At 41.0% G+C, this 17,573-nt stretch overlaps 1 protein-coding gene and 1 long non-coding RNA gene across 2 annotated transcripts; one reads left to right on the forward strand and one right to left on the reverse strand.

Moving 5' to 3' along the window:
- The first annotated feature begins 316 nt into the window (after positions 1-316).
- Positions 317-9,036, forward strand: LOC147461853 (uncharacterized). The gene is made up of 3 exons (XR_015186651.1): positions 317-896; positions 8,818-8,893; positions 8,962-9,036. It is a non-coding gene; the product is annotated as an uncharacterized LOC147461853 (long non-coding RNA).
- A 4,811-nt stretch (positions 9,037-13,847) lies between these two features.
- Positions 13,848-16,846, reverse strand: LOC147461854 (putative serine/threonine-protein kinase WNK6). The gene is made up of 2 exons (XM_086509321.1): positions 16,719-16,846; positions 13,848-16,483 (listed from the first exon to the last, which is right to left on the reverse strand). The coding sequence occupies exon 2, from the start codon at positions 16,474-16,476 to the stop codon at positions 14,302-14,304; it is 2,175 nt and encodes a 724-aa protein (XP_086365447.1). The 5' UTR covers positions 16,477-16,483; positions 16,719-16,846; the 3' UTR covers positions 13,848-14,301.
- Between the last annotated feature and the right edge of the window lie 727 nt (positions 16,847-17,573).

The following is a 17,573-nucleotide window of genomic DNA, read 5'->3' on the forward strand; positions in this document are numbered from 1 at the left end:
AGCGCAACAGTGTGTCCATGTGCGCAGGGATGTGTGTGTGTGTGTGTGTGTGAGTCACAGTGACGACTGACTACGAGTGTGGGGGTGTGCATAGTGCAGGCTCAAGACCTTCAGCCGGCAACACAGCAGGTTGTGCACGCACACACACAAGGTCATTTAAGTCGGCTGCAGAACGCCACAACTGCGCGTGTGAGAGACTGGAGAGAGAGAGAGAATGATGACTAGGCTGTAATATGAGAGAATGGGACTCTGGGGGAGAGAGAGAATGATGACTACACAGCTACGCTTCTATTGTAGTGGCACGGACTCTTGCAAAACGCCAACTGTGCGTGTGAGCGAGACTTGAGACTCTCAGAGAGAGAAACGCCAACTGTGTGTCACTGCGTATGAGAGAGACTGGAGAGAGAGAGATTTGATTGGCGTCTAGAGTCCAGACTCCAACTGCGTGAGAGAGAGAGAGACTTGATTCGATTGAGTGAGAGAGAGAGAGAGAGAGAAAGCCCACTTCAATTTCCTCTCGACCACCTTGAGCCTGAGAGTTTGAGAGAAAGCCCGGCTTCAATTTCCTATCGACCACCTTGAGCCTGAGTGTCTGCGTTTTTGCGAGACGTGAAAAACGAAAGCTTTGCAGTATTGAGCAAGCCTTGCAGTATTGAGCCTTGCAATATTGAGTGAGTGCCTGTGTGGGACAGTGAGCAAGAGTTTCCGTGAGCAAGAGAGCGTGAGAGAGAGAGAGAGAGAGGAGAGAGAGAGAGAGAGAGGACTCCTTGCCATTCCACACGCAATATCGAGCCTCTTAACGGAAGGCCAGCAAATCGGACACAAGCCAACGAGGTCGGGGAGACGTGGGTGAGCGGATTGCAAGCGTCAAACGGCAACCTCGGTTACATTTGAAGGTTTTTATGTTGAAAAAACTTTCCTTCGTTTGCATTCCGCATGTGCAATCACTTTTAGGTGTTCTCACGGTCGTTGTTAAGAAAAAAACCTGGGATGCCGTGTATTTTAACCGATTGAAATCATAAAATCTCGGTTAGATTTTCAGCTTGCCTTGGAGAAAACCTGCAAATTTGCACGAGTTTTGGTGTAAATATCAACAAAAGCTTCAAATTTTGACCTAAAAACCGGTAGCATTTCAGTTTGCCGGGATACGGTGTATTTTAACCAGTTAAAATCATAAAATCCCGGTTATTTTTTAAGCTTGCCTTGGAGAAAACCCGCAAATTTACACGAGTTTTAGTGGAAATACCGACAAAAGCTTCAAATTTTGACCTAAAAACCAGTAGCATTTCAGTTTGCCCTTATTTTCTTTGGTTGGGAAAAATGTATTGGGATGCATTGAATTTTAACCGGCTAAAATCATAGAATCCCAGTTAGATATTGAGCTTGCCTCGAAGAACACCCGCAAGTTTACACAAGTTTTAGTGTAAATGCCGACAAAAGCTTCAAATTTTGACATGGAAACCGGTAGCATTTCAGCAAATCGGGGAGATAGGCGATCGTTTCTCGGCAAGCCAACAAGCCGAGGAGATCCAACGTGGGAGCGATCAACCCTTGGGTGGAGAAGGCAGTCGGTCGGTGAATTAAACGAGCGGTCGGTGGGAGGCGAAGGCAAGTGACGAGGATGGGGAGATGCGGGTGAGCGGATTGCGGGCGGCGAACGGCAACCTCGGCTACATTTGAATGTCTCTATGCTTTAAAAAAATTCCTTCGTTTGCATCTTGCATGTGCAATCACCTTTAGGTGTTCTCACGGTCATTGTTAGAAAAAAAAGGGGTACAATGTATTTTAACCGGCTAAAATCATAAAATCTAGGTTAGATTTTGAGCTTGCCTTGAAGAAAACTCACAAATTTATGCTAGTTTTAGTGTAAATACCGGCAAAAGCTTCAAAGTTTGACCTAAAAGCCGGTAGCATTTCAAGTTTGCCCTTATTTTCTTTGGTCAGGAAAAATGTATTGGGGTACATTGAATTTTAACCGGCTAAAATCATAGAATCGAGGTTGAATTTAGAGCTTGCCTCGAAGAAAACCCGCAATTTTACATAAGTTTTAGTGTAAATACCGGAAAAAGCTTCAAATTTTGACCTGAAAACCGTTAGCATTTCAAGTTTTCCCTTATTTTCTTCGGTTAGGAAAAATGTATTTTTCTAGCCCTACTCATGGTCATAATGATAGTTTCAAAATGATATTTTTGAGAAGTAAATATCAAAATTTATTAGGTGTGATTAGATTAAAGCGGTTTTTTGGAGCACTCTCATAGAAAAATTGTTATGTGGGATTAGATTAAAGCGATGATGAAGGGTGCGACTAATTATGGCAACCCACTCCAAATCTCTCTCTCTCTCTCTCTCTCTCTCTCTCTATTTCCACTTTTGACCACAAGCTACCTCTCTACACCTTTGCACAATAGCCTCAGGTGCCACTAGGACCACTACACTTGTGTTCTATCACACTGCCATGCTCTCTAAACTTTGTAGGTTTTTTGCCTTCAAATCTAAAATTTACTAAGTTAAATCTCAAAAAGTAGATCTTATTGAAGTTTGAAACTCGAATCGCTCTTACTATGAAGGGTTTTAATTGATTAAGTTTACTCATCTTTGCGCACTCAAATACAAACCTGCATGACAAGCCAAAAACTGTGCGCGAGGGTTGGCAAGCATGACACCTACACACAAACAAAAGGGACATATGATACCCATGCATGATTCACACATACAAAAAAGTGCATTTATTTCTATTTTTGAGGTTGACTATTCCATACACATGAAGCATTAGTGTTAGACGAATGTATATTTATGTGCACAACAAAGATAGCCACACTAGATTCATATGCACCAAAGAAAAACTTGCAAAAATTGTGCATGCAATGAAAAAAACCCGTTGCATTCCAAAGACAACCTTGCCAATGTGCATACAAAACATAATGTGTGAGCGGCATAGAGAGAGAGAGAGAGAGAGAGAGAGAGAGAGAGAGAGAGAGAGGGGGGGGGGGGGGGGGGGGGGGGGGGATAATAATGGCTACCCCATTTATGCACGACAAAACAATGGATTCACCGCCAAGGTTAGGGGTTCTACTATCGATAACCGATGGGTTGTGCCATATAATCCTGTTTTGTCAACACTATATAATGCACATATCAATGTTGAGGTATGCTCTACAATTTCAGCTGTCAAGTATGTCTACAAGTACATCTACAAGGGGCATGATAGGGCAACTGTAAGGTTCCATACGTCAGTACATGATACAAAAAGGGAGAATGTTGATGAGATAAACATGTATACAGATGGCCGCTATGTATTCGCATATGAGGCTTGCTGGAGAATTTTTAAATTCCCTTTGTACAAAGATGCCCCAGTTGTCCAGAGATTGAGCGTGCATGTTCCAGGTGGTCAAATGGTGACATTTCGAGATAATGACAACCTTAATGATGTCTTGCAAAGAAAGGGTGCAGAGAAGACCACTTTGACAGAGTGGTTCACATGTAGCTTGGAGAATCCTAATGCAAACGAAACTTTCTAGATTGATTTTCCTCGAAAGTGGGTGTGGAATTCAGAATCCAAAAAATGGATGAAGAGATGTCGTGGGGACCCTATTAGGCGGATGTATTTTTGCAGCCCTCTGCAAGTGAACGATATTATGTCCGTTGCTTTTGACTGTTTGTAAAGGATGCAAATCATTTGAGGATTTGTGTTCTGTAAATGGCGTATTGGGTTGCATGCATTGCAAGAGGTATCTTGGAGGATGATGGGGAATGGTTTGGCTGCATGGAGGAAGCTTGCAGTACACATACAGGCTTGTAGTTGAGACATTTGTTTGTGACCATTCTATTGTTTTGTGAGCCCTCATCTCTTATGGGAAAGATTTTGATATTTTTTGTCCGAGGACTATCAGCACATATTGGAGTCAAGATACGAGTCCTTGGATGGATGTGCACAGGTGGCTGAAGGATATGCGTTGAAAAATTTGCATAACATTCTTGGTACATTTTTAATTGAATATCTTGGAATTCCAATGCTTGATCAGCGCTTTGTGACACGTGATGAAAACAACTTGCTTTTCCAAGAACAATGCTTTGATACCACACAAGAGCTATCTATGTCACATGCAATGGAGCGGACTCTAAATGAAGATCAAAGGATTGCTTTTGAGACAGTTTTTCATGGATTGGCTGTTGATGGTGGGGCTACTTTTTTCCTAGATGGGCCTACAGGGACTAGAAAAACTTATTTGTACAACTATTTGTTGTCACGCATACGTGGAGAAGGAGGAGTTGCATTCACCACAACGTCTTTTGGGATTTCAGCATTGCTACTACGGAATGGACGCACTGCACATTCCAGGTTCAAAATACCCTTGGAGCTCGATAATTGTAGCACATGCAATATCCCTATTCAGGGTCAGCTTGTTCAACTGCTTAGACTATGCAAGTTGATTGTGCGGGATGAAGCACCTATGATGCATCGACACACCTTTGAGGCTTTGGACAGGTCTTTGCAAGATATCATGTGCTCAAGAAGGCCATTCGGTGGAAAAGTGTTACTTCTTGGGGGAGATTTTAGGCAAACCTTACCAGTGGTGTTCAAGGGAGCACCTGCAGACATTGTTGATGCTACACTTTGTCGATCACACTTATGGAATCATGTGAAGATCCTTAAATTGACACATAACATGCGTGTGGGAGATGGTGATGTTGCAAATTCTGCCTTTAGAGAATGGCTTATGGATGTAGGAAATGGGACTTTGACAAGTGGTGATGAACAGAAGATGGTAATTCCCCATCACATGGTGCTTTCTTCGTCTTCACTAGATGTATTGATAGGTTGCATTTATTCAGAATTGGATCAAGATGTGGGCCATGCAGAATACTTCAAAGAGCGAGCAATCCTTGCTCCCAAAAACTCAGATGTTGATATTCTCAATGCTAAGGCCATGTATGCAATGAAAGGTGATATTGTGCAATACTTTAGTGCTGACTGTGTGGTGGAAAATTCGATGCAAGATTCATTCTTATACTCTGTGGAGTTTTTAAATGGGTTAAACATGGGTGGTGGATTTCCAGCACATTGCTTGGAGTTAAAGATGAACGCCCCAATAATTCTACTACGAAACCTTGACCCAAGTCGAGGTCTATGCAATGGGACACGCTTGATGTGCAAGGCCTTTCACGGTAGAGTTTTAGAGGCAGAAGTTATTATAGGTACACGTGTTGGGACCAGGGTTTTCATCCCTCGAATATGTTTTGTGCATTTTGGCACCGATTTGCCATTTGTTCTTAGACGAAGGCAGTTTCCAGTTAGATTGGCTTTTTGTATGACGATAAATAAGTCACAGGGCCAAAGCATTGCCGTATTGGGCCTATACTTGGTGACACCGGTCTTCACTCATGGACAATTGTATGTTGCATTGTCACGTGCACGTTCAGCTATACTAGAGTGAAGATTCTCCTACGTGACGTTGACGTGAAAGAAACAACTGCAGTAACAACAAACATTGTGTACCATGAGATATTAAACAATGTTGTATGAAGGCTCCAATCCTTCTTATCATTGTCTTCCTCTTTGTGTATGTTTCAACTCATAAAATATTTCATGAATTAATTTTCTACCTCTCTCCATAACATATACTAAACTATGTCATGTGAGGTTTTTTGTTCCTTCCTCACATTGTCTATTTTTGGTTTCCATTTGGCTATATAGATCATGGATCAGGTTTCTTACATCTCCGAGGTGTCCTCTTTGTTAAATGTAGAAGATCATCCACACCCTGGTATGTTTTTGTCCACCATTAAGGCATTATGTGGAGACTTATTGTGTTCCTTTTGAGACCTTAATTTTCTTTTTGTTTAAGCAGAGCCACGTTTTTGGTGCACACCTTTGCCGCATGAAAAAATTGTTAGGACCATCTGCAAGCACTACAAGACCAGGTGTGTGCGCATGAAATCGGGAATTCTCTTGGCATAAAGTAAGATTCATGGATTTTTTTTGTTTCTTTTTGTGTTGTGGACCTTAGGAAGTTGCCACCTATCGATATTTTTAATTGCCTATTTTGGCATACTCCTCCGACATTGAGTACAGTGTCTACTCAGTAAGGAAGGAGTGTGTGTCTTCCCAAGATGAAGATGATGCTCAATGGTTTGCTAGATATGAAGGATACTCCATTCCCAATGATTGGGAGTACCTCCAGAGTTCTAGGTTCTCTGAGTTGATCTACCAAATCTACTTGCCTAAACAACTTGCATGTTTGGCAGTTCCATACATAGCTGTAATAACTGGTACGTATAAATTACTGGATTGTATTATTTCAAAAAAAATCTCCCTTTTTCACTACTTTCGTTTGTTAATCCAAGAGATAATCAACCTTGGGATGGAAAAACAGTCCTTAATTTAAGAATGGAAAAACTCCGAGCCAATGATGAAGCGAGCTACGTTGATAGTGGCCCTTAGATCATTTGTGGCACTTTAGTGCCCTTGAATGAGTTTGTTTCTATGACAAACATATCAAGAACTTTTCCATGTTTGTGATCCATTTTAAGCAATGTTCTTTGAATATTTGGATACATTTCTGAATGCCTTGATGTTTATTATGACTTTTCTAAATCTATGGAATAGAGTTTTTGACTTGAAAATTTGAGTTTGAGGGATCCAAGATATTAGATTCATATCTTAGAGATTTTTGTTTGAGCACAATAATCCTCACATTTTTGAGAGGATAGGTTGCTATGTAGAGAGAGAGAGAGAGAGAGAGAGAGAGAGAGAGAGAGAGATGAGATAAGGAAAAGAGAAAAATCATGCATGTTACTAGGAAGTGTGAGAAAAACTTTAAAGTCTCTCTGTGCCTTTTCCTAAACTTGCACCTCTTAAGCTTTGTGTAGATTATGTTTCTTTGGTAGGATAAGATGCTATGTTTGTAATATTGTGCAAGGGATTGCCTCCTTCATGGTAGTTAACACATAATCCAGGTTTATATGCATTGTGATTTACTTTTTAATGGTACAGCTATGGAAAACACTAATAACAATGCCATTGTTGAGACCGAGTCTGATGCTATTGAGTCCACTCCTCCAAGGTTTGCCAATGTTCGAGTGGCAAAGAGAAATGCTCGATGTGTGGGATCCTCTTCTGTTGATCCTGTGGTAAATGGTAGGAACGGCCAACTCATGGCTGCATTATGGGACTTCTTTGCCCGTAGTGAGTCCAGGCAGTTGGACTTTTAAAGACACTTGGAAGCACTTTTGGAGGTGGCTCAGCAAGCCAATGGCCAACAAATTGTAGAACTTCGCAATGAGGTGCATCTATGTGCACAACGCTGCAATGGCGGAACGACCCACGTTGAGGAGAACCAACTCGACATGCTGGTGCACATGGAGCAACAATTTGAATCAATGCAAAACTCAAACATGCCCAATAGGGAAATTGGAATCCAAATTGATGCACTTAAGGACCAGGTCCTTGCTCTAGAAGGAGAGGTGACACGGCTCAAGGTCCACATGAATCGATTGAATGCGTTGATGACAAAGATGGCTTGAGCTTCTAATGTCGGTGCCATATAGCAATGTTCAACCTTGGCTACTAGAAATAATTGAAGCACGTACATCTGTGTGATAATTGGATTCACTGTCTTGATGTACTAAAGCATACCTTGCTTTGAAATACGTTGGTAGGGTAAATTAATGAACATGTTGTTTCGTTTGGTTTTATGCTTGTGTTGCTTGATCTACATTGCATGAAGCCATAGATTATACTACCTAAAATAAGTTTTGAGATCTTGGTTGAGATGATATTCGTGTCAAAACAATATGAAGTACTACCTTTGTGGCTTAGGGACATAAAGTAGCATGTCGCTAGAAAAGAGGTTTCAGTCACTACACTATGTAGGTTTACAAGTAGGAATTGTCTTGCTCCTTTAGATTTGGTTCACTTTTTGCACCCTCGAATTATAGGGAGGCACTTTCTAAACCCCATTATTATTTTGACTCAATGACCATTGTAGACAACTTCCGACTGGGGTCATGCACATCAAACCACTTCAACTAGATGTTTTATTGTATTGATGCATATGCACATGCCTCAAGTTTGTTTTCGTTTTGCAAACAACAAACTTCCTCCTATGAAACCCTTTGATTTGAAAATTATGGACCATTTGGCCCCTGTTATAATGTGTATCCACCAAGGATGTATAATGTAGACCTTGTGGAAGGTTCAAACAAGACGGTAGAGTTTGTGGGATTTCATTTGCAAAACGGATCGTCGATGTATGATAATTGTAGAAAATTTGGACATTATTATAGTTATTATATAGTGCCAGTTGAAACTCCACCAAAGCATCATTTGCCACTAATTATTTTGTTTGTTTCCTAAGAGTTTTGACGTTTTCCATGGAGTGGACAATGTAAATTATGAATAAAATCTTTCTGTGTTTGAAGGTTTATTGGTATTGCATTTGGAGTTATTTCTTTTCAAAAAAGACATCAAAATCTCAAAACTAAGTATTGCCTTCTATTTTAAGTTGTTATATGTGATATTTTTCGTGTTTTCTCATCTCATTATGTGGGAATGTTGAAATTTTATGGCTTATATATACATAAACGAGTAGATTTATGTAACAACTATGCTACATGTCTGTGAGTGATCGAGAGCTAAGATTTTGACACAAATTTAAGAGTTGTAGTGGTATTAATAGTGTGTTCTTTTGGTTCGCACCAGCATATGGTTCACATAATATAGTTAGCATGTTGATTCAATTCTCTATACACTTTGATGGTCATGAAAAGCTGATTTTATGATGTTTCTTGGATGGGGTTGAAATGTTCTATTTATAGATGCCACATCAAAGAAGGAATTGGAGACTATCTACATTTAGCAGGATGCTTCATCATCCACCATTTCATATCTATGGTAACATCTAAGTATATTCTTTGTAAAATTTTCAGGTTGGTGTTCAAACTGACAATTTTCTCATGTAGATCATCCTGGTTGGAGAGGCCCACTCACTACGCACGATGTAGTACACATTGTTGAGAGCTTTGAAGTTGTCAGGTAAGGAACATCAATGAAGCACAATGCTTTTTAATGTTTTGGTTGGTTATTAAACTTATTGTACTTAACCTGTTGGCTTGCAAGAATTACTATTATCGTGATAACATTTTAATGGAAGTACATGAGTTTTTTGGCGGACTACAAGGATACTTTTAAATCAGTGTGGCTTTGAATCATAGTGCAGGTTCAGCTCGCATACGGGTTCGCGAGCTCGGAGATTGCTTGCCGGCCAATGCAAAATACTCTTATAGGGATAGGTTTGAAAATTGGAGGATTGTATTGTACACCCTACATGAGGGTGTACTGTACACCTACATGAGGGCCGTCATCGTTTTGGTAGGAGCATTCGTTGTGTGGGCCAATGGATTCTACGAGTACCAAATACAACATCCCGAAGGTTGTCGTTTTGAAGTTGCAACTGTTTTGTTAGTTGAAATTTAGTAGCTTTCAAAAAACTTTTTCTTTTAAGACGAGTATTATGTTATGGTTGCAAAGACTACTTATAATAATGGAAGTGGATTGTTGTTTTTCTTTTAGTTTCCCTCTCCCTCCCTCTCTCTCTCTCTCTCTCTCTCTCTCTCCCCCCCCCCCAAACGTGCAGTCTTTTAAGTTTATGTTCTATAGTTGTTACATTCATTCAATTCTCTATGCACTTTCTATTGTCACACAAAGTCGATGTGATTTAAGTTGATACCAGAAAGCATGTAAAATATTATTGCACATAATAAAGCATTTAAGGTATGGTTGTCACTACCTTGAGTTGGATGCATAAAGAATACTGACACATGTTATCCCTTTGAAGAAAGGGGGAGGGGGGCTACCCAAAATTGAATGATACTCCTTGACCGCAGCAACGCGCGGGTCACATACTAGTAATATTTGATATTGCTTATTGGTGCCAAAAATTGGTGGCCTTTCTTTTACACTTAGTTCCACTTTATTTTTTGAGTGGAGCATATCACTTATTGGATGACCCTCTTAGGACAAGTTCTCACTATCATATTTACAAAGCAGCCATAGTGGCTTATTGATAAAAGATCTAAGACACTGTGCAAATGTAAAACGGTCGAGGAATTTATTTGTTATCGATGCTTTCTCCTCAACTCCCAGAATTTCAATCTCCAAGTCATCAACTCACCGTTAGTAAAAAAATAAAAAGACAACACAATAATTAACCATTATGCTCCAGCTATCCCAATTGTAGTTAACCACATACAATATGAGGGTGCCCATAAGTACTTAGTGATTAAGCTTACAAGCTAAAGCTAATCGAATACCTCAAGGTTCATGACGTGTTCCATCAGTCTCCTTAAGCCTTGTATCCCAATCATGCTCTGGATGATGAACAAATTGTAATGCAAAAGCAGGGAGTGCTTGAATTTCAACCATATTGTATTTGCAACACTAGAGAAAGAACCTTTAAAAATAGTGATGAGAGAGCGCATCTTGTCAAATGGAAAGATTATCCCACTGAAGATAGTACACGGGAGAATGAAGTCTCCCTTTGTAATGTTTTCTCTAACTTCAATTGAGATGAGGACTCTCAAATTCTTCAAGTTGTAGTGAATGTAAGATTTCCACCTTTACAAAATACAAAAAATATTTTATGTTCTTATTTAAAAATATTAAGTTCAATAATTGACAAATCCTTATCATAAAAATTTGGTATTTTTAGAATCTTAAGCACATCATTACTTAAATTAAGAATTTTCGAAATCAAAATCGGACGTAATTTAATTCTACATGGTTATTTAAAATGAACAAATTATTGAAAACCTTAGTAGATATTATAACACATGGCTTGAATAAGGTGTCACATGGTCTTGACCACATGGGCAAATATGTTTACTTAAAACAAGAAATGCAACCAAAATAGCATAGCTTTATTTTTAAATTGGACAACTACTGAGAAATGGTAGCAAGCCATGTGCATAATAAATTTAGCAGCAAGGGATGTATACGAAGTTTTTTTTTTTGGGGGAGGGACATACATTTATAAAAGGCCATTAACTCTCACAAACTTAGTTAGGCTTGAAGACCTTGTCAAAATCTCTTTAGCTTTAGATAGTTTACTCAAACTCACTAAGAAAGCAAAAACTCTAGTGAGCTAATCAAAGTGATTGATCCTAAACCACTCAGATTAGTGAAAGATAATTACTCAAACTATTCTATGCTTCTATATTTTAAATCAAGAAAGATTAAACATTCTACATCATGGATTATCTTCTTTCTATATACGCAAAATGTGAAAGAACATTAATTACATAATTATTAGACTATTAGAAAGTCGAGATAAAAATATCATAGTCCTACTTATAATTTAAATATTAATTTAGACCAATTTGTTTTTATTTTGAATGAAAATCAATAAGCAACAAGGTGAAAATTCACTATGGCCTATATAAGGCTATTGACAAAGATTTCCTAATAAAAAGCTTCTTTGCGAAAAATAGAAAGTGACATTATTTCTAAACATATAGTGTCACAACACAATATTATGTTTTTTATTTTTGAAGTGCAACAATAAACTATTTACATTCCAATATATTTCAAACACATTAAAAATAACTCAATACCCCTCTTTAAAGATAGAGGTACACAAATGTCAACACCCTCTCACAAGGCCCTATGAAATATAATTTAAAATTATTATTAGCTCGTCATGTGGCATTAATCGATAAGCTTTTTTCAATGGTCCAGGTTTGCACCCAAAAATCTACCCTTCACTAAGGACTCCTTATGTTGTCCAAAAATATCAAAATCACTAAAAGATATGAAATAACTTTTAGAGTTCAAATGTACTATTAGAAAGTTAAGATAAAAATATTATCATTAGATTTTTATTTTGAATATTTATTAAATTGTGTAATTTTTACAATACATTAAAAAAGAAAAATATCAAAACAACTTAAAAAGATATGACATAATGTTCAAAGTTCAACCACACTGTTAGGAAGCTGAGATGAAAATATCATAATCAGATCTAATGGCGAGAGGTTAATGGTGAGAGCATGTGCCCTAAATTTCCCTTTTTAGTAACTCTGCTTTTCATTAGATGTAGAATTTTATCAATGATCCCATCACAGTTTTTGAGTGTGGATTTGGGACCTCACAACCAGGCCCTCAAGTATCACAACCCTCCAAGAGTCTTATTCTATGATACCGAACATCAACCACACGGAAAATCAACTCTACACAACGATGCTTCCTTGTGGAATCAACTACATAAAGAACAAGAGTGGAGGCCTCTAAATCCAACAAAATCTCATCAAATGTCGGACGGCCGTTAACACCAATAGTAGCTACTCTCAAGAACCACAAAACCTCATTTGTGTGTCTCAATAAAGTAGCCCCACCACCAGTGGGAATGCGATCAATGGTTCGAATGCAAAGGGCCATCACTCCAATGGTATCGTTGATCTTAAAACCAATCTCAAGACTAAAACAAACTCACAGACCACCGCCATGTGTAAGGTCCGCTTGCCACAACACTAAGTGGCATGGGGTATTTAATGAAGCCCAAGCCATGGGATTGATGGCGAGCAAGGATTCACAGGGATCTCAAGGGGCGTGGATGGTCCACAAAATTCAAACGGCATTGACTTTCTCATTCGCAAGCTAGGCATCGAACTGGCGACCTCCCCATTGACAGGCTGATGTGCTAACCACGCACCCGCGTGGGTTTGTAAACAGACGCAAGCGAAAGTCAAGTAGGGCCTAAAAAGGAAACTTAGCCGCCATCCAACAAACGCACATCACCATGAAAATTGTGCCCATGTTGTGCATCATCAATCCCATGGCTTGGGCTTCATTCAAGACCCGTGGTCTTTAGTGATGAGGGTCCCCTTGCCACAGTGGACGCCAATCTATTAGAATCGCATTCTCAATCTCTGCCCAAAGCGTCAAGATCACATCCACTCACATAGAAGGAAGCGAAGCTCTTGTCCAATCAATGTGAGTCCAATTTTTGACCCTCATGTTTGCAAACAAAAGAGGTGTCGAATCACCTTTCCAGTCCAAACTCCAAGGTTACTAGAGGATCAACCCTCTCCACATCTCCAACCACACCCTCATAACACAGCACATGAGGCAAGAAGCCACCTCTTCATGTCAAGGAAAATGTTGGTGTGGGCATGATGCAAGGAAAGCTTTCAAGACTCTCAGAAATAATCTCCCCTTGAGCATTAGATGGGGAGGCACAGCTCAATCCCCAAACAACGAATTTGGATCACAACAACAGCTCCTACATCTCTGGATCAATGTTGCCCGGACTTGTTAGCCTCTTGCCTAAGAGGTCCCGAGTTCAAAACTTGTCGGATAGATCTTTGAGGTCTCGTGGGATTGTTCCAACGACGTTAAAAACTTCTCTCTCTTCCCCCTCTCTTGAATAACAGGTCTTGACTTCAACTCCCCTCATCGGATAGATCTTTAAGGTCTCTTGGGATAGTCTCCTATGACGTTAAACCGCTCTTCTTCTTCTTCTTCTCTCTCTACCAATCTTACACAAGTAAATTTTTGCTTTCAGCAGGGACACACACATCCACAATGTAAAACCGACTCTTAGCAGAGAGTTTTTACTAATCTTACTCCAAGGAAAGGGGCCTTGAAAATTGACATCAAGCCTAACTTTACAAGGCTTGACAGCAAGGTACATACATAATCCCTTTCATGGATTGCAAACAAATTGATACTGAAATGATATGCTGCATACGTGTTCACTTTGCACTGCGACCACTACAAAAAAAAAAAAAAGCAGGAGGGAAAATTTGGGGGGGGCGGGGGGGGGGGGGGGGGGGGGTGTTTCTTGCTAAGAACACACTAAATCCGACTTTTTTTTACAACACACCAGAGGGCCCACAGGGGGAGGTGCTTATCCCTTCCAAATATTAGCCATGAAACATGGTCGGGCAAGGGCCAAGGGCCGCGCGTAGGCATCACCATGGCCACCTAATTGATGCACCACATGTACTGGGAACAATGGAGAGAACTTAATCCAACTTTTGCACTCAATTTGCAATAGTTGTACACAACCCAGTCAAACCAGAAATACAAAAGACTCATGTAACCTTCCCAACAAATTCAGAAACCATATATCCCCTCCGCAGCATAAATTCAAGCTCTAGGGAGGGGTGGCCGTTTGTTTGACATCATACATTTGAACCAGTAATTTTTTTTGATATGCACAAACTCCCTGCAAATGTGAGTAAATCCACAAGTGCTGTGGGGATGTGCCGAAGCCACAAAACCAAACAATATCGCTGTTAGTGTCAGGCGGATGCATTTATACAAGAAGGGCGTGCCCTTCGAAGGCCCTGCTCACTAGGCCTCAGTAGAATGCCAATTCCCGCAGGAAGCTGCTTGAACCTGGAAGGGCTTTTCGAGGTACAATGGGGTGGAGACTGCCTACTGCCAAAAAGCACCAATCGGTTGTTTTTCCTTCTAAATGCACCACAATCATCCGAGACTATTCCATTCTCTTCCAAAGCTGCATTAACAGCTACATCAGTATTGTTTGATAATGAGTTGCACTCATTCCCTTTTTTTATCTCCTTTGACGCAAACGAAGCCTGCTCCGTGAAAAGCGTACTAGGCAATGAGTTCGTGGAATCTCTCGTTGTAATTGAATCACCCTCTGGAAGCATCGAGTCACCTTGCTCTTCATCATTCTCAGAAATAAGTTCCATTGAATCACTGGAGTTGTCGACCCATGAGTCGCCTTCACATGTAAACACAGTAGTTGTACTCCCCCCATCTTCTGATGATGCTGAAAACTCAGCGTTACAATCATCCGAAGCTTTTCTGCATGGCTCCTCTTCAGCTGTTCCATAACTCTTGGAGCTAAGAAGCCTTTCACAAAACCCCTTATTTCCAATCTCATTGGCATTGCAACTCAGCTCCCATGAGGTGGACGAGATGGAGGACAACCCTACATCAGTTGACTCATTATGCTCACAGAGCTCTGAGAAGGGACCTTGAAACGTCATTTCAGGTGACGCTGGCATAACAAATCTCTCTTCCATACCGGGTATTAATGCTGCAATCTCCTCTCTAATCAAATCAGTAATAGTTGCCAGATCTGACTCCGAGTAATCTAATGTGCGCACCATCTCTTCTGCCACGCTCATGGGCGAATCAAATCTCAAGTCGAAAGGGAAGTGAATATCGCAAGACCGGCTAGATTCCTGAATCCGTATCTTCAAGCGCAAAGTATACTGATCTTCGACTCTGCCAGTCACCCTATAGGTTCTGCGAAAGGAGGGGCTCTTGGTGCAAATAGCCTTTCTAGGCACACAATCTTTGCTTTTCATGACCAACAGATCATGATCTACACTCTCCGCGTGATCCACACTCTTTGTAGATGCAGATGGTCTTGCGAGCTTATTCACGATACCCTGCCCACTGAGCATATTCTTCACTCCAATATTACTAGTCAGAGTTTTCAAATTTGGCATTGAAGCAGAAGCTTTGATGCTTTGACCAGAACTAGTGCACCCTGCTTCACGAAACTGCAGAAATGGATCGGTTAACAATTCACTTGCCGACGGCCTTTTGCATGCTGGTAACAAGCACCGGTTGATGAGCCTCTGTGCTTGCATGTCTGTTACTTTGAGCAAGGCCTTTGGTTTTTCTCCATTTATGACCTTCTTATAGATTTGCCCTAGACTCTTGCACTCACTGTAGGGACACTCTCGCGTCAGAATCTCGAGCATGCACATCCCAAAAGAGTACACATCAACAAGCTCATTATAATCCTCCTGAAACATCTCAGGTGCCATGAACTCTGGGGTTCCCACGAGCGTGTGCATGTGATGCGTCTTGTCGAGAAAAGTTGCGGCTCCAAAATCTCCGATTTTAAGAGCAGTGTCAGATCTACACTTCACAAGGATATTCTCGCATTTCAAATCCCTGTGTATGATGGGCGGATCTTGCATGTGAAGGTAAGCCAGGCCTTTCAATATTTGTCTTCCCCAACTCTTTACAGCCTTTCTGCTGATACGCGTGTGCTTGAGCCGGTATTCCAAGAGAGTAGTAGAGCAAAGCTCTGTAATGAAATTAGTATCACCGGTGTCATTGACCCATGCATTACCAAGCTTGAGAATACCTGGATGATGTAGCCCTTGAAGTATATGGATTTCACGCTGCACCGCCACTGCCTGCTCATCAGAGCACTCAATTGGCGGCCTTGCTTTATTCCAGGCCACCTCTTTGCAATCTGTCATGTCATAACCTCTGTAGACTGTCTTCATAGCCCCCTTCCCAAGCACTTCTGAGTACCGCCCATATCGGCCAGATGGGTCGAATTCCACAAATTCTTCCTCATCAGTGCTGTCATCTAGAATCATATCATCACCTCCATCATTGTCGTCATCATCTTCTTCGTGGAGGATCTCGTCAGGCTCTGGGGGCTCATCGGGCTCATCAAAGTCTCCTCCAGAAAGCATGACGATGCTGACGCAAGGAAATTCTCAAGTACAAGACCGAAAATGTGTGCAGAGGGGAGATTTTTTATGAGGGCGGATTTAGAAGGGGAAATAAGCTTATATGCGTGCGTGCGTCTGTGTGTGTGTGTGTGTGTGTATGTGTGTGTGTGTGTGTGTGTGTGTGAGAGAGAGAGAGAGAGAGAGAGAGAGAGAGAGAGAGAGACTTCAAATAGCTCCCAGCGGTGCAGGAAGATCTAGCGTACCTGTGTATGATGAACACGCAGACGAGGTCGCCAGAGCGGCCAGAGCAAGGAGCAGAAGCGATGGACGGGCGGCTTTTATGTAATGAAGGTGGGAGAATTATTCTGGCGATGTGCTCAAAACATTTTTGTGATGCTACGTAATCTTCTTGACCTGTCATTTGCTCCACATATATATTTGCACTGCGTTTAATTTAGGGGTGTTTAGAACCGAGTCCTGCCGGGACTGAAGAGAGGAGTATCATGTGAAGGAGAGAATTTATATCACTATATGTAAAGCGGGGAGGAATTATGGCCCCTCCCCCCGGCCATGTCCGACGGTGTTCCTTGCAATCCCGATGACACATGCAGACAACGTGCGCATGCTCATGCACGTGCACACACGTGCACGCGCGCGCGCACACACACACACACACACAGAGAACGAGAGAGAGAGAGAGAGAGAGAGAGAGAGAGAGAGAGAGAGAGAGAGAGAGAGAGAGAGAGAGAGAGAGAGAGGCCAATTGCCAAAGAGGATCCATTAAAAAGAGAGGAGTACCATCCACATGGATGCAATTGTTCGCATCCACAATGTCCTCTTTTTGGTGCTTCCTCTTCCGGAGCAACATGGGCTTAATCCTCTACACAATGGATTTGCTCTATGTCATGAATCTTGAAGCTAGCTTAGCCAAGGCAACTCTAGATCTCTTTCCCACCTAGTCAAAGCACATTTGTGCATGGTGTATAGTCCCATAGTGTAAATGTACCATGTCTATTGGGGTATTATTGATAATCTCTCAAACACAAGAGATCTAGGGAGATTTTGATGAGTGGCTACCGTGGGAGTACCATATGTAGAATTTTTTGCATGGAGGCAAT

The sequence above is a fragment of the Adiantum capillus-veneris genome, chromosome 3 (assembly GCF_014529385.1).
Source record: "Adiantum capillus-veneris isolate H3 chromosome 3, ASM1452938v2, whole genome shotgun sequence".
Lineage (NCBI taxonomy): Eukaryota > Viridiplantae > Streptophyta > Polypodiopsida > Polypodiales > Pteridaceae > Adiantum > Adiantum capillus-veneris.